At 32.8% G+C, this 23,035-nt stretch overlaps 1 protein-coding gene, 1 long non-coding RNA gene and 2 other non-coding genes across 4 annotated transcripts; 2 read left to right on the top strand and 2 right to left on the bottom strand.

The window, feature by feature from the left end:
- Positions 1-892: 892 nt before the first annotated feature.
- LOC133842201 (uncharacterized) lies at positions 893-2,231 on the top strand. Its single transcript, XM_062275211.1, has 4 exons — positions 893-1,126; positions 1,299-1,964; positions 2,026-2,130; positions 2,186-2,231. The coding sequence occupies exons 1-3, from the start codon at positions 1,021-1,023 to the stop codon at positions 2,034-2,036; spliced, it is 783 nt and encodes a 260-aa protein (XP_062131195.1). The 5' UTR covers positions 893-1,020; the 3' UTR covers positions 2,037-2,130; positions 2,186-2,231.
- LOC133842204 (uncharacterized) lies at positions 2,185-2,557 on the bottom strand. Its single transcript, XR_009894370.1, has 2 exons — positions 2,430-2,557; positions 2,185-2,371 (listed from the first exon to the last, which is right to left on the bottom strand). It is a non-coding gene; the product is annotated as an uncharacterized LOC133842204 (long non-coding RNA).
- Positions 2,558-9,123: 6,566 nt separating this feature from the next.
- Trnar-acg (transfer RNA arginine (anticodon ACG)) lies at positions 9,124-9,196 on the top strand. The gene has a single exon. It is a non-coding gene; the product is annotated as a tRNA-Arg (tRNA).
- A 359-nt stretch (positions 9,197-9,555) lies between these two features.
- On the bottom strand, positions 9,556-9,628 carry Trnak-cuu (transfer RNA lysine (anticodon CUU)). The gene has a single exon. It is a non-coding gene; the product is annotated as a tRNA-Lys (tRNA).
- Positions 9,629-23,035: the final 13,407 nt, after the last annotated feature.

Below are 23,035 nucleotides of genomic sequence, written 5' to 3'. Positions count from 1 at the left end.
CAAGCACTTTGGGGATAGTCTGACTGCAAAGTATTGCTTTTGCTTCTTTGTATTTTAATACTACTTGATAGTATCGTTTAAGAGGGAAAGAGTAAATTACACAGTCAGGTCATTAATTAACTTTTGGCTGATGGAAACAAATATTGAGAGCTTTATATCTAAGATATAATAATGTCCCATACTGCATTAGAATAAAATGGAACACAGAGAGAAAAAAAATAGATTGGAAAAATATTGGTTTTTGACTTTTTCCATTGGAAAAATCTTTAATCAAGATTTTATTGCTAAGTTTGCATTTGAAGATTAAAAACATCTTATTTTAAGATTAAAATCTTGATTACAGATTGTTTTATTCTAGATTTAAAAGAAGTTTGCAAATCTTGATTTACGATCTTTTCGATCTTAAAAAAAATATTCTTAGAACAAGATTATAATCTCGAATTTCAAGATTGGGCAATCTAATTTTGTTGTAGATTTTCGATCATGATTTAAAAGTAAACATTCTTGACATACAAACAATCTTAATTCAATATTATTTTTTATTATGCAAAATTATTATGCAAAATAAATAAAATTATTATTGGCCATGACTGAACTTAAATTAATATTAATAGGCAATTTTAATATGATTACTAATTTAAATAAATTTGTTTTACTTAAAATATAATTTTTATACATTATTAAAATTTGTGTTGAATTTTCTATCACTATAAAAAAATAAAATAAAACAATTGATTTAAAATTGTTATATAATTATATAGTGTTTGTTTGAGTAGTATGTTATTATACCAAATAAAGCTCGTGGTACATGTCAGTATTTTGTTTGGTTCTATAAATCTGGTATATTTTAGCGATGGCTTCCCAAATCGTTTTGTTCTGAAATATCAGTAACAAATATTGAGTAAGCTTTGCTCTTGAATTACTGTACAAAATTCAAAAAAATAGAATCACAATACTTTGAGCTAAACACAAAATTCTTACAAGTCACTCACATCTTAACTGTTTTAGCCTTCCGCTAAGATGCGGGGCACTGCCAATTGGATAATATGCTTGGGATTGACCATAGTTGTATGGCTGGTCTTTCATTATTATCATTTCATTGGGGCACAAAATGAACCCAAATCTGGTAAGTGTTAAAGAGCAACATCAAGCAGGCTATGAGACACAATATGTACACCTAATACTATTAAGATTATTAAACTCATATACAATTTCCCACATTAATACGAGCACATCCTTATCGACATATTGAAACATATCCACAATGATTCCGCTGGCCATGGATAATTCAACGCTAGACAACGAACTTCAGGAAACGCTTTCGGAGAGCTGCAAAACAAGTTCTATTGATGTTTATTTGCACTTCTTCTGGATCTTTGCATGCATATATGCATTATCCAAGTTTACTGAACTATCTGAACGTTATCTAAGCGCCAAAATCGCATTCAAGGAGCGCAACTCGGATATTCGTGTTCTCAACGAAGAGTGGGAGAAGACTCTTAAACTCTACGAACAGGATAAAATGCAATTGGATTCTGAATTAAAAGCATTGCGCGAAAAAAACTGCGGATTGGAGCAATCGATGCAGGATTTACGGGATTGCAATCTGCATTTGATCAGTGAGAATTTTATGCGAACTGTGCTGCAGGATCAACAGATTCAGGGACTCGCACAACGTGTCCAGGATCAGCAGCCATCGAACATATACATCACCAATCGTCACATCCACCTGACACGTCAGGTATTTGTGAACGAGGGAGATCTTGATATCGATATTGGTTCACGAACAGCCGGAGGACAGGATTTTGAAACGTCAGATAAATCCTTGAACGTTTGGGTTCAATATCTTAAGATGCGCAAGTGTTATATGGGACCCATAGCTGATCCAAAATTGGTCTTTAATGGCGATCCGGATCGATTTCCACCAATTGTGATGACTACAGAGCAATTGGCCAAATTACAGGGTATCTTCAAAGCTTTATATAAAATATATATTTCTTTACTATTATGCTATACACACTTTAGGCATGATCTAATTCCACAAGACAATATTGCTGGAAATATTCATGTCCCAAAAATATGCATGTTGAAGATTCCATAAAAATTACTGCACAAAAGGGATTTTATTTGGTAAGCTTTAAAGATTATAAAGATTCTTAATTAACACATTTTCCCTTCCAAATAGAATTATTCAAAATAAATGGACTGTACAGCGTAAATTTGTAACAATTATTTATATGTATATTTATGCAGCAAACTTGGCAATTTGCTGCAATTTGTCTCCGTTGAATTGCAATAATAAATCAACATATTTCAATTTCAAAACTAAATGCTTCTCATCAATAAAATTCGTCGGTATTCTTAGTAAAAGCTGCAAGAGATTATAACTTACAGAAGTTGCTTACAAGTGGTTAAAAATACTGAATTACCTTCTAGGTTCCATGAAGTCCAATTTTGTAAGATAAAGAAATAACAAAAGTAACTATATTATATGAAAGTTTTCATATTTCGAACTGACTAAAATTTCATTGCTACACAGAGAAACAAGTAAGAAAAGTAAATTCGAGTAATAAAAAAAACAGAAAAAAACTGAAACATACTAAAGACTATATTTTAGGTATATTCAAAATATACCAAAGAGTACAAATTATACCAAAGTATTTCTAAAATTAAACATTTTTTATCAAGTCGTATAAAGTCTACTTGTTTTTATATTTACTTTGACTAAAATACATACTAAAAATAATACTAAAATACTTGAAGTTGACTTTAAAGAATCTCAAAACGATGATTGAAGGCTTCCCTTTTCTTTAGATATTTTTCAAATTGAAAACTAGAATCTTTTAATTCTAGTTATTAAATTATTTGACGAATTTAACAATTGTAATTACAGTTCATTTGATACAATAGTTTCTTTTGTGACATATTTGCTGTATTTTCTACTTAAAATGCAATACATTCCGTGTAATTTTATTTTAAAATGAGTTTTCAATGTGTAAGAATACTGCTATCAGTTGGTCTGACATCTAGAGTATTCGTGCCTGTCGATCAATTAGCCTTAAAATCCCAATCAAATCCAAATCAAACAGTTTCCATTTACTGCGCTCCAAGACAGAGTGCAAACATCTGGCGATGTTGGTCAGGAAACGAAGCGATGACGATGACTTATCAACACAGCCAGCAGAGTCAGAGTCGCAGTTATTTTTTGTGTTGTCGTTCTTAGTGTGAATCCTCCCACTCTTCTACTCTCCCACCACCACTCTCTCTCACTCTCACTCTCTCTCTTTCTGCATTCATTGCTCACACTTCACTCCAGTTGAGTGGAGCTGAGTTCTGCTTTTGCTTTCTGCGTTCTGCGCCCATTCATTGGGCGCAGGGGTCACTGGCAGTTATCGGTGCAATTTTGTAATCAGTCGCCGGCTCAAGGTTAACTGCTAGCTGCGCCTCCCCCTTTCTCTTCCTCCTCCTCTTCGTACCCTTCCCCACACTCTTGTTCTCGCACTCTTTCACCATCTTCTGTTACGCTCTTTTTGCATTTTATTTGCACATATTGACAGACGCCATGTTTGTTTTGCATTTGTGTTTGCATTTGTATTTGTATTTGTATTTGTGTTTGTGTTTGCGTTTGTGTGCGCGAACTGCGCTTTCAACTGTATTTCACTTTTTTATTTGATTCCATTTCATTTCATTTCATTTTATTTTTTTTATATTTTATGTCGCCTTCTTTTTGGTTGTTGTTGTCGTTATATTTTTTGGGTCATTTGCCCGTCTGGAAAGCGGTTTTATTTTGTATTTTGTATTTCGTATTTTGTTTTTTATTGTCACTTTGTTAATTTAGATTTATTGCCATTTAAATGCACTTCCATTGTATTTACTGTACGACAGTTGGCATTTTTTCGGGGCTTCACGATTAGCGCTGATTGTGCCCCAAGTCAACCTAATGAGGTCCGTAGACTTCAATACATTAAGCAATAATGCACATAAGAAGTCCGAAACAAGAGATAACAAAGCGAAAAATATAAGCTTAATATATAAAAAAGAACATTAAAGTTTAGACTTACAATTCTCAAAATGATTCATTTAAGAAATATTTTTGAATATTTTTCTTAAGATTGAAGGAAGAAGTAGATAGAATATCATATCGAATGAAAATACCAAAATATTTTGAATTGTCTGTTGTGACTATTAAAACTTTTATCAAATGGCAATCAGATAAGTACATATGTACATATATATGTAGTATATATATTATATGTAGTATTATAGTATTACCCACTGTAAAGTCAAGCTTAACTTGTGTTAGACATCAAGAAGTCCAAATATTCTCTGACATAGTAAATTTAATGTCAGTTTGATTATATTCATTGTATTCTAACGTGTTTTGTAATCCATTACTGAAGTATTATAGAACAAATACTCATAGAAAAATACTATAAAATTGTGCTAATATTATTCTGCAATTATAGGCAGAAGGAAGAAGATATATCAAATGTATGTATGTAGTATATAACATATACGAAATAAATTATATAATTTCCTGAAGACAGAGGTCTACGAAATTCTGTCTCACTGGTACGTTTTGAACATAATCCTTATTCAGTATATATCGTCATTTTGGTATAAGTATATTTATTCGGTTCTACTTTCGGTAAGTCTGTGTAGTATATATATACTAAAAATATTTGTAGTATATGTTCAGTGTCTGTGTACAGTATATTTAGCAAAATGTCAATCACTGTCGGGCTTCTCACAGTTGTGCACATTAGACTTGTTTTCTTTTCTTCATCTTCTAATACATTCCATTCTTTTCTTATACTATTTATTGCCACATCATATCCTTTTAGTTATTTTCTCGTCCTTAACTAATTATAAGCTGATATTTATACCACAACAAGCTTTGTGTTCTGCAGTTTCAAGTTTAGCCTTTCATTTTTAGCCCACAGTTTCTACAGCACACAATTACTGGGTCAGGGCTAACTGTTTGAACAACGTCATTCGATTACCCGCATCCTCGAATGATTGTCAAGTGTTTTAATTGTTGTCACTGTTGACAATTCGAATCTCACTCCCCCGCCTAGAGAAATGTTTTTACATGAAAACTATGTGACGTAGTCTCTTGCATTGTTCTCTCAGTATCGTCGTCATCCACTACGCAAATATCAATTGCATGCGAAAAATTCATATTATTTATAGATAGAACAAAGTCTGGTCAACATTCGATCCGCTGCTTCTTCAACTACTTCAGCACTACCCACATTTTTTACACAATTTTATTACGCATTTTGCACATTTCGTGGAACGCTTTGCATACGATTTGCATAGATAATTTGTTTACCGCTTCCATCAGAAGCATCTCAAAATTGTTGGTTCCATTCCAATAACCCACTAACGTGTATACATAGATAGCTATATGGAAAAGTACACAAGAGAGCAGAGAACGGAGAACAGAGAACAGAGAAATCTAATCGTTAATTGGCACACTAACCCCAAACAAATGGGCAACAGGCTGGCGTTTGCCATTGGCCCCATTTGTCTGACTGATAAAAATAGTTTATCAAGGTTATTCGCAAAAAATCGCAATAGCAACAAAAACACAAACACAAACAGAAACAGAAAAAAGCGAAAGCGATTTCGAAAGCATGTGGGTGCCTCAATAAAGTACTACAACGACACAACAACGAAAATAATACAAAACAAAAAAAAAAACGCACCGAACCTAACCGAAAGTAATTGAAAACGACCTTGAGATAATGGCCTCATTTATGCAGATATTTCGTTGGCTGTGCGAGTATTTGCTGAAATTCTTTAGCTATCCGTTTGCTTAGCTGCAAAAAAAATGATCCAGGAACCAGGCCAACAAATAATGAGCACAACAAATGGAATTAGCTATTAAAATGTTTACAATGTGCCAAATTGAACAATAACAAAAGCATAGGGCAACAGCACAAAAGCTCTCGAGCTCTCTTTCTCTCACACTCACTTTCACTTTCTCTCACTCTTTCACTCAAAAGAAATACAAAAGAAAAAGTAAATATGATTATAATAATCAAGCCAAATCCAAGTTGTGCTAGAAATTTGATTGTCCAGACGAGGAAGCAAAAAAATTATCGTAGAAAAAAATAAATTTAGAATGTAGTAGCGATATACCAAATAAAGGTTATGGTATATTTTCGTATTTTTCGCAATATATTCATTTAGTATACTTTAACTTATTTTATTTCACATTTAAAAACTTTAGACTTATTTTAAATTCAAAGTTTATTTTCGCTAGTTTTTCAAATTTATTGAAATTGACTTTTGACGACTGAAAATAACTTTTAAAGTTTATCGCAGACCGAAGTTCATAAAATATTTATTTAATCATTAGGTGGGTTGGGCAGGGGCAAGACTTCACTTCACACTTGTGTAAATGTCAGAGACTTGGAAAAAGAAGTATAGATAGAGAGAGAGAGAGGGAGAGCGATAATCAAATTCTGTTGGCAACAAGTTTTCAATTTTCAATAAAAAATTTGCAATACGAATTGAGCAAATAAATCAGCATTGACAAACGGCATCATAAAAATTCAATCAACCATATAAGAGGTTCAAAATGCGTATTTCACAGATACACAGACAGTCAGATACCGCTACAGATACAGCTACATCTACATCTACATTTACAAAAAGCGAGAGACTCGAATTCAGTTGCAGCAAGTTCAATAACATCGCACTGCTAAATTTCATGGAATATCTAAACAGCTGTCTGCTTCATGTGCGTCACATGACAAAAGTGAAATAAATAAAATGCGCTGCACAATGAACTCTCAACATTTTGGCATAGAAATGGGAAAAAGTCATAATACGGAAAGATCACAAAAATACAAATATAATTAAATTATGCCATCGACCATAAAAAGAAACCAAAAGTTGCTTAGAACAAATACAACACCAACAAATAAAAACAATGCAAATGTATAAAATAGGGAAACAATTGCAGTGCCAAAACTTTACAAAGACTAGCAAATACTCTACACTTTTTAAACGTTTTCCTTTATTTTTAATAGTTTGAATGTATGTACCTATAAATTAATATACATGAATATATATTTAATTTATTTTGGAAAATTGAGTTTAAAATTCGAATTTGATTTTTAAAGTTCGTTATTTCAATCAATTTTTTAAGTTCCCTAGCTTAATTTGCAATGCAAATAACAGAAATTTTCTTATCTATACTATATATTTCTCAAAGCATATATTAGCAAAATATATAAGTTTAAAATTTATTAAATTTAATGTAGACTTTTGTAATAATAAGAAGAATTTTAAATTAATATTTAGAAATTTGTTTCATTATCTCTTCCAACAAAGTTTGATATATTTTATTTTAAACCTCCCCAAAATGTATTTATTCAGTTGTATTCAATTTTGGTAATTAGTGAGTTTAATTTTAAATGCCATATAAAATATTTTCCAATACATAGATAATATGTATATTATAGTCTCATATATGTTAGCAGTGAAATATGTTACATTCCTTCTTGAATACCTTTTCAACTCTAGCTAAACATAGAGTATAAAAAAAATACACCAAGCAAAATTTGTATTAATGGGTCAATGTGCTAGTTTGAGGCTGACTGAGTATTTAGCCACAATACAAAAAAGCAGCAGCAAAAAGAAGAAAAAAATCTGGTTGACCGTCGAGCGTTGACACCTTATTTCAGCAAAGATTCTGAATCAGATTCCGATTCTAAACAATTCATACACCGCAACCGCAACCGCAACGCAGTTCATTCACAGTGTGAAGAGTCAGACGATGTTGGGCATTGTGGAATAGCGATTAGGCAGATAAGGGCTTCAAAGATATGCCTGCTTCTCTCTCTTTCTGTCTCTGTCTTTCTCGATTGTTGAGAAACGCTTTCGGTGTTGGGTGTCGGTGTCGCAATGACAGAACAAAAGTGAAAAAAGGAACAACAACAACAACAAAAATCAAGAAAAATTGAGACTGAACGAAATGTTTGTTTACCCAAAAATTAGGGTCAGGGCTAGAGGCAATATGACGACAGCAGACAGACGACGTCTTTGCTCTCGCTTATCCCCCTCAGTCTGGGCTTTTGCTATTGTCTGTGTGAGTACATAGCAGTTGAGTGTACGTATGTGTGTGTGTGTGTGTGTGTGTGTCTCCTATCTGTGTCATGCGAAAGCGAAAATATACTGTATACAATTTGAGATATTCAACTGTCGTGGGCCACCTCAACTAGCCAGACAGCAAGTGAATGCAGCCGAAAAAAAAACGAAAAAATTGTTGTTCATGACTCTCATTCTAATTTCATTTAAATGTTGCTTCAAGCTCAGTCAGTCGTTCGTTACGTCTCACTCACTTCAGTCTCTATCTCTTTCTAGCTCGCTCTCTCTCTCTCTGCCAGACGAACATTTACCATAGACATCTACATACATACATACATACATCTGTATGTACTCGCCAAAACACCCGAAACTCTCAAAATATTGCAGCCCGCCGGCCATTTTGGTTTTACTGTTTTATTTCGTTTCGTTTTGTAGTCTTTTTTCTTTTCGGCAATTTCATTTTTGTTTTTTGCCATTGTTCTGCTGACTTGTTGTTGTTGCTGTTGTTGTTGTTGCTGCTTTGCTGCTGCTGTTGACGTGCTGTCTGCTGCCGCGCCGCCTTCACTTTGACGCCCACATTGCAAGCTGTCGCGCCCCCCTTTCGCACACACCCCGCCAACGCCTTTCACACAGACCAAAGTCGCCTTCGTCGTCGTCGCTATATTGTTGTTGTTGTTGTTGTCGTTGTTGTTTTTTGTTGTTCGCCGAAGCGCAAAAACGTGTCGTTGTCATTTTTTGAGCTTTTTTTTTGTTATGTTTATTATAATTTTGCATTTTTGTTCTGTTCTCTTTGGTCTTCATGTTCTGTTTGCGCACATTTTTCACATTCTCTCGCTTTGTCTGTCTACCTTCAATTATTTATTAGCTACTTGAATGTTTATAATTTTTAATTACATTTTCTGTGGAAAAATTTTAAAAATAATTCTGTTTTGATTTGGGCAAGAATTTTGTAATATTTAAAGAAAGCGTTGCGAGTTCTTTTTTTCCAAATATTATCTATTTTCTATTAGCCCTCGCAGCGGTCCTGTGGCGCAATGGATAACGCGTCTGACTACGGATCAGAAGATTCCAGGTTCGACTCCTGGCAGGATCGAGAATTTTTTTTTATTTACATATTTCTCTTAATATATTTCGATTCAAAAGAAAACTCTAGAACAGAATTTGAGCTGCTTCTAGATGTTTTATTTAAATGTTTGCCAGATATTCTTACTAGAGCAACTTTTGTCAGTTGAATCGAAGTATTCGGCCGAAAGAGGCGAAATTACTCTAAAAAGTATACCAAACGGCATAGGTAAAAGTATCCGTTGGGATAAACATCTGCCAAATGGATTTCTTCGTTAACGGAATGCATAAAAACTTTTAAATAATAACTTTTTAATAAATATTTGATAAATTTTATTAATTTTAAAACGAAAAAGCAAATTAAATTAGAAAAAACCAAAAAGTTGATTTCGCCCAACGTGGGGCTCGAACCCACGACCCTGAGATTAAGAGTCTCATGCTCTACCGACTGAGCTAGCCGGGCACTTGGTTGCCTTCTGGCCAATATTCAGCTTCTAGGCACGCCAAGAACTATTTACAACACTGGTGTTATAAAAATAGTTCTGTAATAGATGCGTTAGATAAACACGGCAAAAGCATAAATAATAACGCCTACGCCTAAGAATCGTATATAAGCGAGTTAAGGGCGGCGGTGTGCCTCAAATGAGGCCACGTCGCGTATACGCAATTTAGTTTTATATTTTGTTGTTATTTGATGGGAATTTTCTTTGGCTTTTCTATTGGAATTTGGGTCAAACTCATTAGCGGCTAAACAATTGATTCGATGTCTACTGATTACCTGAGGCGTGCGCTTGATTAGCGTAACGACCCCATTGTGAACTTATCTACAAGTGCAAGTAATCACGACTTGCTTCCCTCTCTATCTCACTCTATCTCACTGTGTGTATCTCTCTTCGACACCCACTTCGAGTGCTCGTCGTTTATTATAGTAGTTGTAGTTGCATTTTAATTGCATGTGCTATGTGCTTTAATCAGTTTCAGTCTGGTTTATAATTCACTTTTGCATTTCATTCATTTATTCGCTCACTCAATCGCACTTATTGTGTTTACCTCTCACACACATTTACTACTATATACTCACACACTCAGAGTGCGCTCTATCAACACTATTCATAGATTTCTATTTCATTTCACCCTGACCCACCGCAATAGTTTTCATGTGTACCCCTTTTGCTGCCAGCTCCGCCAACTGCGACAGCGACAGCGACAGCGACGTCGACGTCGCCGGCGACTGCAGCTGAAAGAACAACAATGCCAACTATTTATGGCGAATTTTATTCCGACGCTTTCTTTCTTGTATTTGGTTTTCTATTTGTATTTGTTGTTGCTCTTGATTTAGTTTATTTTTTTTATGGCTTGGCTTCTATTTTATGCTCTTTTAATAGGGTATTTATGAAACAAAAATTGAGTGGTAAATTGATAAAGACAAAACTGAAGCATGTGTTTAGAAATGCCTTTGATTTTTATGGACACTATAAAATATTCGTTAATGGAACATTTTATCATTTAATATAATTAAAATATATTTAATGTTATACTAATTATGTACTTTTCTTATCTACAATTTCTCTTTTCATTACAGAAGTATTATTGTCTCTCTTTTTATTTATAATTTCTCTTTTTACTAAGTTAGTATTATTATTTATCTCTCCTTTTAAGTGATTTATTTTCTGAATAATTTGCTTCATTTTTCTAATTTAAAATTTATTATTTAAAGTGTATCCAGACGTCGCTGTGTCTGTATAATAATTATAGTTTTATTTTGTTCTTTTTCCATGTGTATTTTATTTCTGTCTGCGACGGTTCATTGAGTTTCAGTTGCGATAAAGCGACGCCGCTCGCGCCACGCACTTTTTTACGCACACTAGAAACACAACGAAACAACAACAATAAAAACCACAATCGTTGTGGTGACAAAAAGTTTGGCAAGTGCGAAATTTCATGCAGACAGCGTGTGATTGTGTGTGTGTGAATGTGTGCGTGTACACGGTGCGTATGACGCGTGTTTATGACGCATACGCCGCGTTGTCTGCGACGCACATTCCTAATAGAGTCAATTAATGTGACTAACGCAATGCGCTTTAGGTTAGCTAAAATGGGGGAATACTTTAGACAGGCGATTTGTTAGAAAACAAGGCATACGCAAAAAATAAATGACACTTCGTTTGTCACTTTCAATTATATGAAAACGCGAAAATAAATGCATCAAAATATTTTAGAATGAAGAGCATTTTGCAAATTTAAAATTCGAGAATTTTATTTCTTAGCAAACCGAGGCATATATGATTTATATACTATTTTAAATAAAATCTTAATTTATTTAAATTAATTATATCATATTCAGTTTCTTAATAAATGCTCATCAGTTACTCTTATATATTTTTTTTAAATTATATGGATTCATATTCAATTCATTAAATTTTTATCTAACAATTGTTATAATAGTATATTATTATAGTATATTTTGAATATAGTACTACATAGATATACTAAAAAAAAGTCTTCGGTATATTTATTTGGTATATTTTTAATTCAATATAACAAATGCTAAAAAAAATCCTTCGGTATATTGTAGTATTTTTCGGTATATTTTTAATTTAATATAACAAAATAGTTTGAATGTCACATATCGATATACTAAATAAAGCCTTAAGTATATTTATTTGGTACATTTTTAGAATATATATATCTTACATGTTTAAATTAAATTTCGTCAAATTTAATTCAAGCCTTTTAAGCCACCCACTTGCTTCCTTTAGCTGCCAATCGCTTCATTAATATACGCACATCTTTCAAAGTAATTTATACTTAGTCCATACACACATATGTGTGTCTTTTGTTTGCCTATAAACAATTTGATTTGGTTGGCTTTCTGGTGCTCCTTGTGCCCCTGATTATTCATTTCGAATTTCGTTTGTTATTTTCATATATGCCATATATAAGAAGTATACATTTTTTGCTCAGCCTTTGTTCTCGCACTTATTTGTGTGTGCTGTGATTTGAAATGCTTTGTTCGTGTTTCACGTCTCCGTATCTGTATCTGGTTATGTGTGTATCAGTATCTACAATATACAAATATGTATATATATATATATTTTAGGTACACATGCAGTTTGCGTTTTATTCATTTTGTGTTGTTTTTCGGTTGCTTTTGTGATGAGTTTTTTTTTAATTTGTTGTACTTTCTTTTCTTTTTTGCTTTTTTTTTGTGCAAAATTTCAGGTACATATTAACAGAATTTACTGCGTCGTTAAGTTCATTGTTTAGCCTAAATTTTATTTGCAATGCACTCGAAAATTGTATTTAACCACAAAAGGGTTCTCTTAAAATTTGAGTTATATTTCGTAGTCAATGGTATATTTTGATTGTAGGAGTATATACATATACCAAAATATAGCTTACGGCATATATTTGCATTTCGTTTCACTTACAATTTTGTGTATATTTTTTATTATTGGTATATTTTGATCGTAGGAGTATATACTTATACCAAAATATAGCGTATAGTATATCTTTGCATTTTCGGATGTTATTTTATTTAACCGCAAGTCGTTTCATTTAAGAGTTTAGGTATGTTTTTCACTCTTGGTATATTTTAAGTGTAATAGCATCTACCAAAATATAGCTTGCGGTATAACTTTGTATTTTTCGGTATATTTTAACGATAAGGATTGCACATTCGTTTATTGTAATTACATATTAAGTCAGGCTCGCTAAAAATGCTAGAACATTTTTCGGAAAACATCTAATAATAATCTTTGTTACCTTTTCCGCATTTTTATATATTTCGTTCGCTATTGTTTGTCATGCTCACACGCTCTAAACACTTTACGAGTGCATTGCCTCGCATTAATTAGACATTAATCATCAACATAGCCGTCTAAACGTATTGCGATGGTTATAAAACATCAATCAAATATTGAACAGAAGCAAAACAAACAAATATGTACCTGCTGCTTCCCTTGGCAACACCATTCGCCCCTCTCTCTATTTCTCTCTCCGACCCGAACAGTTTCTTAGATTACTTTTAATTAATGGCCTTTGTTTTGCGAATTTACTGTTTGTTTTGAGCTGCTAAAACTTTTACTATATCTACACATTTCTTATGTGTATATACTTTCGTATTTGAGTGTGTGTGTATTCATGAATATATTCGCATATATATTCGTTGCACTCGACTGCGGCACTCTGCTGTTTGAGATAAGCGACGACGAGCTGTTGTTGAATTCATAGCATTTCAAATTGAAAGCGAGAGTGTGTTTACCAACTTGTACAGCACACATACACACAGACACCTCATCTATATAGTATATATCTGAATTATACGAGTGTATGGGCACCTTTTCGATCTGCAATATCTCGTATAGGTTCGTATTTACTGCGAACAGTTCGGTTCTAGTTGAAATATTTTTGCACTTATTAGTCACATTGCATTACGAAGCATTCTAATTGCCTCCTGACTTATCCAGTAAATCATATTAGTTGACTCATGACTTATCAGACATTGCCCTCAACCGTAGCGAGATGTGCTAAGTGCGAAGTTTTAGATACAGTTTTGATATTTGTATGTTAACCTTAGAAGAATTGCAGGCAGAAATATAACATCTAGATTGAATCTTGAAATTTTGTTTATTAAACAAATAACAACGAAATAATAATATTAAATGTAGTGTAAATTTCTTACAGAACAACTTTATTCTTTTGCATGAATGTCCAAATTCGATTTATATATATGAGAGTATATTATTGGATGTCTAATCAATACAAGAAACTTACAAGTACATAAAAAAATGCATGAATATTAATGCATTATTAATAATTTAAAAAATATATATATTTGATATTTGATCACTTTCGTTTCTAATCAATTTTGAAAATGTAGCAAAATATGTCTAAAGAACAAAAATAATTTAAGAATTATCGATATTTGTTGAAAGAATATTAAAAGAAAAGGCAGGACTAAAAAGCTAAAAAAGCTGTTCTTGTACTTATAGACTGACAGATGGATATGCAATAATGTGCACAATGATAATGATTTCCTTTCAACTAAGAAAGTGTTTTGATGACTGGCACCCATAGGGTAAAGGGGTATTATAAATGAATGTCAACTGAAATTGACGTAAGACTTATAATTATATAGTAGTTAAATAAATAACGGTACATAACAAACAATCGCAGATGTTGACGAGCCTTATGGTAGTTGATTTGGCAGACAATATTTTAGACTACGGTATATGTTTAGTATTTTAATATACCAAATAAAACTTACGGTAAATTTTAGTATATATTGGTTAATGTTGTCGAGTCCCAACTGCCTTGGTTGACAATATTTTAGAATTTATGCTATATTTTTAGTATATTGATATACCAAATGTAGCTTATGGTAAATTTTTGTATATTTTGGTTGGTGTTGTCGAGTCTTATATGCTTTGGTAGGCAATATTTTATATTATATGGTATATTTTTAGAATATTAATATACCAAATATAACTTATGGTATATTTTCGTATATACCAACGATAATATGTCACACTCCATTATTGTAGCTTTCTTATATCTTTATCTTTACATTTCTTTTATTTTATATAAAGTTGTAATTTCTTTTAAAAGTCACACTAAATAATACAAAATCTCTTACATATTTATAAAATATATTAAATATATTTAATAACATTTCCAGCAAATGGCAAGCAACTAAAAGTAGGCAATATAACGTGTGACCACAAACTATCGAAAACTACAACTATTCACTATTGGCACACTCTTCCCTCACACCCACTGTATGTCTTTTTCGGTTTTTGCTCCTTTCAATGACCCAGTCAATAGGTATGTCATGATCTGTAAGATGAGCTCATTGATAGTCGAAGCATTGTGAGTTATTAATGGTGTAGCTACAGCTACATTCATTGATAAATATCCGCAGCTAGGCGGCAATTAGTTGAGCTGCTAAAAGTAAATCAAAGAGCACAAAAAACCAACGAGAAAAACAAAAATGCTCGTTTTATTTTTAGTGTTTTCGCATTTCAAATTGTTTTTGGTTTTTGCTGTGTGTTTTTTTCGGATTGCTGGGCGGCCATTTTTGATGACGCGCAGCGAGACTAAATGACAAACAGTCAGACAATTGTGCGACACACAGAGATACAAACTGCAGATACAGATACACAGATACAGATACACAGATACACACGTGTGCTCGTGTGTGTGTTGCGATTGCTGATGAAATTAAATGCCCCGACAATGTTTGTATCGGAGCCCCCCGAAATTTATATTATATTCGGACGTATACATACATACATATATGTGTTAATGGGTCTCTGACCTGATTTAATAATAATAAATATCATGTCATGACTGTATTCGTATTCGTATTCGTATTCGTGTGCATGATTTCTGGTGTGAGGCAGAATGAGCAATACATATATATGGGGCATATAAATAAAAGAAATGTTTATATACATTTTTGACACTTGAATTTGCAATCAACGTGAGCTGCAGTCAATCTTTTTCATTTCATATTATTTTTCTGAATTTTATGCACTTTTTTTTAGCATTTCCACAACCGCATTTATTTATTAGAATAATCTAGAAAGTTAAAATGCTCAACGATTTTAAGAAAAAGCACAATAAAGTCAACAACACTGTGCCAAATGTCTTATCACATAATAAACAAAAAATAAAAGAAGACAACCGAAAATTATAAAAAAAGGAATATATATGAATAGCATTGAACACTTGTCAAGTCACAAATATTGCACGACTAATTTATGCTCCATAGATTGAAATTTAAAATAACAAAAATTACTTTTAGTATTAAAAAGAAACTAACCAACTAATTAAAATACCTATAAGCTGAAAATACTTTCTAGAAAAAGCTTTCTAGATATTTTCATTCTATAAAAGATTACGATTTTTTTTGTAAAATATTGTTTTCACATTTTTTAAATTAAAATACTATTATACAAAATTAGCTAATTTTTTTAAACGAACTATAGTTTCCAAGAATATTAATAACTATGGTAAAAAATTAGCGTGAATAAGAAAATTATCGACACTATTTTTATTCATACCATAGTATTTAAAATATACCATATAATTTCATAGAAATTTTTGTTTTGGCTGGACATTTCCTACAGTATTTATTTTTAGCTTTTCGTTATTATACAAAATTTAAATTCTAATTCAATTTACTTTTATTATTTATTTTTATTTTTTATTTCTATTCATTTATTTTATTTTTCTTAATATTCTTTCACATTTCTTTGACCAATTAAGCAAAAGTCACGCCCATTTGCTGCCACCCAAGCCTCTCCCTGCCTGCAGTTCAATATACCCAACGAGAATTTCGTGAGGAAAAGAAAAAAAAAAGAAAAAGAATCGAAACGAAAACAAAATATTATCAACAAGCGTATGTTTTTATTTTAGTGTCCAATTGAGTGAATGTGTGTGTGTGTGTGTGTGTATGTGAGGGTGTGTGCGTGCGAATTTATGTGTGTGTGTGTTGGTGCAACTGATGTGTGCGTCTGTGTGCGTGACCTTGAAAACGGTTGCTTTGTTGTTGGCACATTTTGGAAATTATCGCGCGTGTTTCGCTTGTGTGTATGCGAGAGAAAGAAAGAGAGAGAGAGAGGGGAGAGAAATTGTGCGTCCCTTTCTCTCCTTTTGGATCGTTCTGCCTCGCTCGGCCCATCTCTGTGGTTATTGATGAAATGAAAGTTGACAAAATGCAAGCAGCTCGAAATTGAAATGCGCTCCGTAATTATCACAGTTCGCAGTCGACGACGACGACGGCGACGCGTCAGCGATGAAACGCTGCTGCCATGAAATTAATTATCTTTTTACAGAGATGCACGATAAACTTGTGCGCCATATAAAAAGCCAAAGTTCGCTGTATTAATTCAAGGCCAAGTGCAAAAAGATATACGTACACACACACATGCACACGTACACACATACAGACAAAAACAGCAACGAGTGCACAGAACAAAAATACAGCGCAAACAGAGAAAGCGCAACTGAAATAAGTACAACAACAACTGCGAGCAAAAGCAGCAGCAAAAGCAACAACAAAAAATAAATAAATAAATGTGCAAACATATGTGCGATATGTATGAACAAAAAAATACACACACACACAGACACGCAATACATCTAATAACAGCAAATGTGCAATCAGACAGAGAAAAAGAGTGAGCGAGCAGACAGAGAGAGAAAGAGAGTGAGTTAAACAAGCTGAAAGCTTTAGACTACCAGATGCCCTCTAATTAGCAGCTAGCTAAGCTTTGACTAGATTTTATAGTGAAAACTTCAAAATAAAAACTCTTTATTATATTCTTAACTTTTTGTCGATTCCTAATACACAAAAAATCTATTTAAACAAAGTTATTATTTTTGATATTATTTTATATTAAAACCTTCAAATCAAAAACTTCTTTTGCCAACATTTTAGACTATATGGTATATTTTTACTATATTAATATACCAAACACGTTTTATGGTATATTTTAGAATATTTTGGTTAATGTTGTCGAGTCCTAGCTGCTTTATTTGACAATATTTTAGGACATATGCTATATTTTTAGTATATTTATATACCAAATATAGCTTATGGTAAATTTTTTGTATACATATTTTGGCTGGTGTTGTCGAGTCTTAGATGCTTTTTCACAAGTCATAAAGTTTATTATTCATAATTAATATAATAATTATGATACATTATTATTATATAAATTTAATATAATTATAAGCCTTTAAAAAAAAAATCTTAATAAAATCAGCTATTGGAAATGGAAACTTATTGCACAACTGTTAAAGACGAAGTATTAGGTAAAAGGATCTATGTATGTTATAAATATCAATTGACTGATTTATTTTATATGTAAAATGCAAATAAGTATATTAAACATATACATAATTTTAAAACTAATTATGTATTAGAAGTAAATCAACATAATTATGGATTTACATGTGAAAACACATCATATCCTTAAAAATATGTAGATCTTAGTTAATCTTTTATATCAAGTATAAACATTAGGAATGAGGCTATCTAGTAAAAGTATAAACCCATTTCCAAAAACCTCTTTTCTCCATATTAATATAAAATGCAACACAAATAATTATACATATTAAGTGCATATAATATTTGTGATTCATTTAATGCCCTTGAATATTGTGAAGAGTTAATGACCTCAAACTATCCTATTCAATGAGTTTAATATGAGTAATATTTAAGATTTAATCATACTAAATATGAGTATTTCTTAGAATTTTTGCTAAAAACAGTTACAAATTAAAACAAGTAAGAACAAGTAAGTACTAAACCGATGTATTTGATATATCGATATATAACTAAACTTTAAATAAAGAGTAAAAATATACCAGATTGTCGGGCAACTTTCGGTATATTGTTTTGGTATATTTTAAAAATAATATTGCAATATCTCACACTCGACTGTAGCTTTCTAATACTAGATTTCAGTTGAAAAGTATTTCTTCAATAACTCTACTTTTTATTATAGCCTCGAAAATACTCTTGTTATTGTTATTGATATAACTTATCTTAAAATCTCTCAGATTCAGAAGAAATAAGTTAGAAATTTAAATATCCAACATTTAAATACAAGAGAATTACATTCATAATCATTAAAAATTAATTATATTTCAATGAAACACATACATTCGTATGTATTATTATTATTCAGAAATTCAATTGCAAAATGATTGTTTAGTGAAAAGTTTACTTTAGTTCACATACAATGAAAAGTTAACACTATAGCAGAAATCTTTAATAGCTTTTTCCATTTTCAGTTAACTGAAAGTGTTCTTTAAGTTGATTAAACCGTCAGTGATTGCAATCTGTTCAGTTTAATGCAGAAAATAAAGCTAGCAACTATATTGGGTTTTATATCTATTCAATCAACTAATAGCGTCAAATCCTTATCATTTCTATTTGCAACGAGGCTGATAAAAACGTCTCCTTTCATTAATGCCAATCAAAGTGCCTGTGAAAAGTGCCAATCAACCGGACACAATTTTGAGCCTTGAGCAACGAAGCTTAGGGCAAATTTGTACCCAAATGCAAATGCAAATTGAACTGTCACATAATTCTCAATAGAAACAACAGGGAGTGAAAACAGGAGCGGCAACGTGCTAAGTCCATTTGTGGCACGTTGCTCACGTATTTGGTTCGGCTAATGCCACGTTCTACCCGCAACTATCTATGTGGCAAGCTTTGGGGCTGCCCCCCAAAAGGCAGAGAGAGTAGGCGTTGCTCCGTTCGCATATTTTTGGGAACCGAAAGCGAACCGAACAAACGGCGACAACATCATTAGGAAACTTCATAATCGTGTTCAAATTGCTGTTGTTGATATTCAAAAATTCACATGAATTTCAAGGACAAACTCGAAACTCAAACTCTGCAAACACAACAAGAACAACAACAACAACATTTGGGAAGGTTTCTCTTCGATTTTTTTTCTTCGTTGTTTTTCATTTGCAGGGAATTAATTGTGCGGGTTCTCTGCACAAGCGTTGCACTTATTGTGCGCTATTATATACACAGCATATATACGTATATATGTACATATATATAATATATATTGCTGCGCCCTATATGCACGATTCTAAAATGAAAGGCAAACAGGAAAGCGAAACCCGCCACAACGTCAGTTTTGCTCTCTTCTTCTTCTTGCTGTTGTTGTTGTTGTTGTGTGCTAATGGCATTTGGCCTATTTATGCTTCCACGTATTCGCCACACACACACACACACACACATACACACGCACACATCGATAGATTGACATATTAGGTAACGTTTTGTGCCTTCATTTTCGCTCCGGGGTTTCAAATTTTTACTTCATTTTTTTCTGTTGTTGCTTTCATTTAACCCTTCAACTGGCGCGGGGTAACTTTTCAATTTTTTTTTCAAGCTTTTCGAGTTGACTGTCGACGTTCTTCTTCCTCTTCTTGATTTTGTTGTAGTTGATTTTATGCAGTTGCAAGTTAATTGGGTTACAAGCGCAGTGGGTTAACAGGGTGTCTCACTTTGTGCAAAGCTATGCGTGTAAATGGGTTTGAGGTGCTACAGTACTTTTCTTTATTTTAAGTATTTCGTCTATAATTAAATCTAATTTAATATATTTATTTTTTTTTGTTTTAGCTCTTATTTTTGTAATGCTTTTAAAAAGAATTATTTTAATTTAAGTATTCTTGTGATATTTTTACAGCCTCCCTTAGTATAAACTAGCAAACTATTAGAAAAGAACTAAATGTAACTACCTACAAAAATTTTTGAAATATTTATTTATCAACAACAAAAACACACGAAAAAGAGGTAAAGTTTTAACTTCGCAACTGTAATTTCTTATTTACTCAAACCTATTAACCGATTTTTTTAGTTTTAAGACCGCTCCAACTTAAAAACACAAATTAATATTCAAATGTTGCTTCCCTACTTGACATAGTTCTGTAATTTTTAGCAACCTTATGAAAGTCTTGAAAATTATCCACTTTGCTTAACAAGGCATCCCTAAATTCCATCTCAATACCTTTAATATCATAGAAGTTCTTGAATGATCAATTCGTTTATCAATTTTAATATCATTGAACAACGTTTCCTATAGGTTTTGACATTTTTTAGACTATTGCTTTTAGTTTTAGGAACTTGTTCTTAAGGTGGTCTTATTACAAGAACACAATTTTTAAAACAAAGGTTTTTGATTTTATAACTTGGTCTTTTTTCAGTATACTTTCCCAAATTTAATGAACTTCTTCAGCTATGTAGGTTTTCTTGTCTTTAATTCCATATTTACAATTCTTTGAACAATGTTTTAGTGCTCTATAATAATTGTTTTCTCAAATTTAATCTCATTACAGAACACATTTGATTTATAATTAAATTTGTAATAGTTTCGGAATGTCATCTAATGAACTTCCTCAACTTATCAACTTAATAGACACCCTGTATTGCAATACCCTCGAACTTGTTTTGCACGCGTTCTGAGCTTATTTCTCCCCACTTAATCGCACATATGCATTCTATGTAAGGCTGAGCACATACATACATACATATATGCGGCGATTTGTATGTATGTTTTCAAGATCAAGGTCAAGCCATATACCGAAACTTTTTATGTACAAGAGCGCAGCGACAAAAAAAAAAGCAGCAGCAGAAGAGAAGAAGAGAATCGCAAACATGTGCCGATGGCATAAACAATGGAACTCTGGACTCTCTGCTTCGAGGTTTGAGGTTTCTTTTTTATACCCGCTACCCATAGGGTATTATAACTTTGTGCCGGCAGGAAATGTATGTAACAAGTAGAAGGAGGCATCTCCGACCCTATAAAGTATATATATTCTTGATCAGCGTCAACAGCCGAGACGATATAGCCATGTCCGTCTGTCCGTCTGTCCGTCTGTCCGTCCGTCCGTCTGTCCGTATGAACACCTAGATCTCAGAGACTATAAGAGATAGAGCTATAATTTTTTTTTTCGACAGCATTTGTTATGCTTGCACGCAGATCAAGTTTGTTTCAAATTTTTGCCACGCCCACTTCCGCCCCTGCAAATCAAAAAAATCGAATAACAATCGTAATTTTAAAGCTAGAGATACGAATTTTAGTATATACAGTAATAACTATAGTAGTTATGATCCCTGAAAATTTGGTTGCGATCAAAAAAAAAAATTGTGGAAGTTATTAAAGAAATAGTTTTGTATGGGCAAAAACGCCTACTTACTAGGGGTCTGAGTTGCTTTGGCTGACAATCTGGTATATTGTGCCGTCTATGGTATATTTTGAATGCGGTACTATATCAATATACCACATATACCATTTGGTATATTTTAAGTATTTTTGCAGTATATTTGGTATATTTTGAGAATAATACCGCAAAATATATTGCTTTTATTCAAAATGGGTAGCGGGTATCTCACAGTCGAGTACACTCGACTGTAGCTTTCTTACTTGTTTTTATTTTTAGTTTGTTTTTTTTTTGGTTGAACAACAACCCCTTGCAGACCATTTGACACACTAAGGCAGCCGCAATGATGACGATGATGATGATGATCGTGGTCTGATGATGATGAAGTTTTTGAGCCTGGACAATGGGCAGACAAGTGTACCTGCTAAGAGGAAAAAAAATTAAGAGGCAGCTGCTGTCGAAGACGTTGTCGGTAGACCTTGAAAAAGCAAAGCCAGACAATAACAACACGAAGAAGAAGAGAGCGTCGATGAAGAAGAAGAAGAGCAACCGCAGCAGCGACAAATTTCAAGACGGGAGATTGCTTTTTTTTTTTTTTGTTTTTGGTCAAGCAACAAATTCTAAGGCAAAGATCAGGAAATGCAAGCCAAAAAACCAGTTCTACCTACATTCAATCCTTCTTCTGCTTATGTGTAGTTTATAGTATGTGCTTTTTTTTATTATTTTTTATTTTTTTTATAGCCTCAACCCAGACAGACAGACCGAGAGCGAGAGGCAGCTAGCTAAGCAAAACGGTTATCATGTTTCAGGCACATGATTGAAATTGAAATTCATCGCTGCCTTGAAACCTTGAACATTTTAAGTTACTTTTTTTTCGGCAGAAGCATTTGCGTGTCCTGCACAGATTAAGCTCAGACTGCGCCTTCTACATTGAGTCTGGTTCTCGATTCTCGGTTCTGGGTTTTCGGTTCTGGGTTCTCGGTTCTTGTTGCTCAAGCCCAGGGCTTGGCCCGTCTAGACATTTGGTACGCACCTAATTGCAGAGCATTGCTCAATCGATGCCATCGATTCCCAAAAAGATGGAACGGGGGGAAGAGCATTTCGATTGGGTTTCTCTGGAAAGCGCCTCCAGCGGCAACCTTATGCTAATTTAAGGTGCTCTCTGAAATCT

This window comes from Drosophila sulfurigaster, chromosome 3 (assembly GCF_023558435.1).
Source record: "Drosophila sulfurigaster albostrigata strain 15112-1811.04 chromosome 3, ASM2355843v2, whole genome shotgun sequence".
Classification (NCBI taxonomy): domain Eukaryota; kingdom Metazoa; phylum Arthropoda; class Insecta; order Diptera; family Drosophilidae; genus Drosophila; species Drosophila sulfurigaster.
Note: the sequence above shows the minus strand (reverse complement) of the source record. Positions and strands in the feature narration are given on the sequence as shown.

What these genes read in the sequence shown, in the direction of transcription:
- LOC133842201 (XM_062275211.1), top strand. Translation starts at nt 1,021, where the DNA reads ATGCGGGGCACTGCCAATTGGATAATATGCTTGGGATTGACCATAGTT. An exon ending in ACAAAATGAACCCAAATCTG is followed by an intron (nt 1,127 to 1,298) that starts GTAAGTGTTAAA and finishes ATTCAACGCTAG; the next exon opens with ACAACGAACTTCAGGAAACG.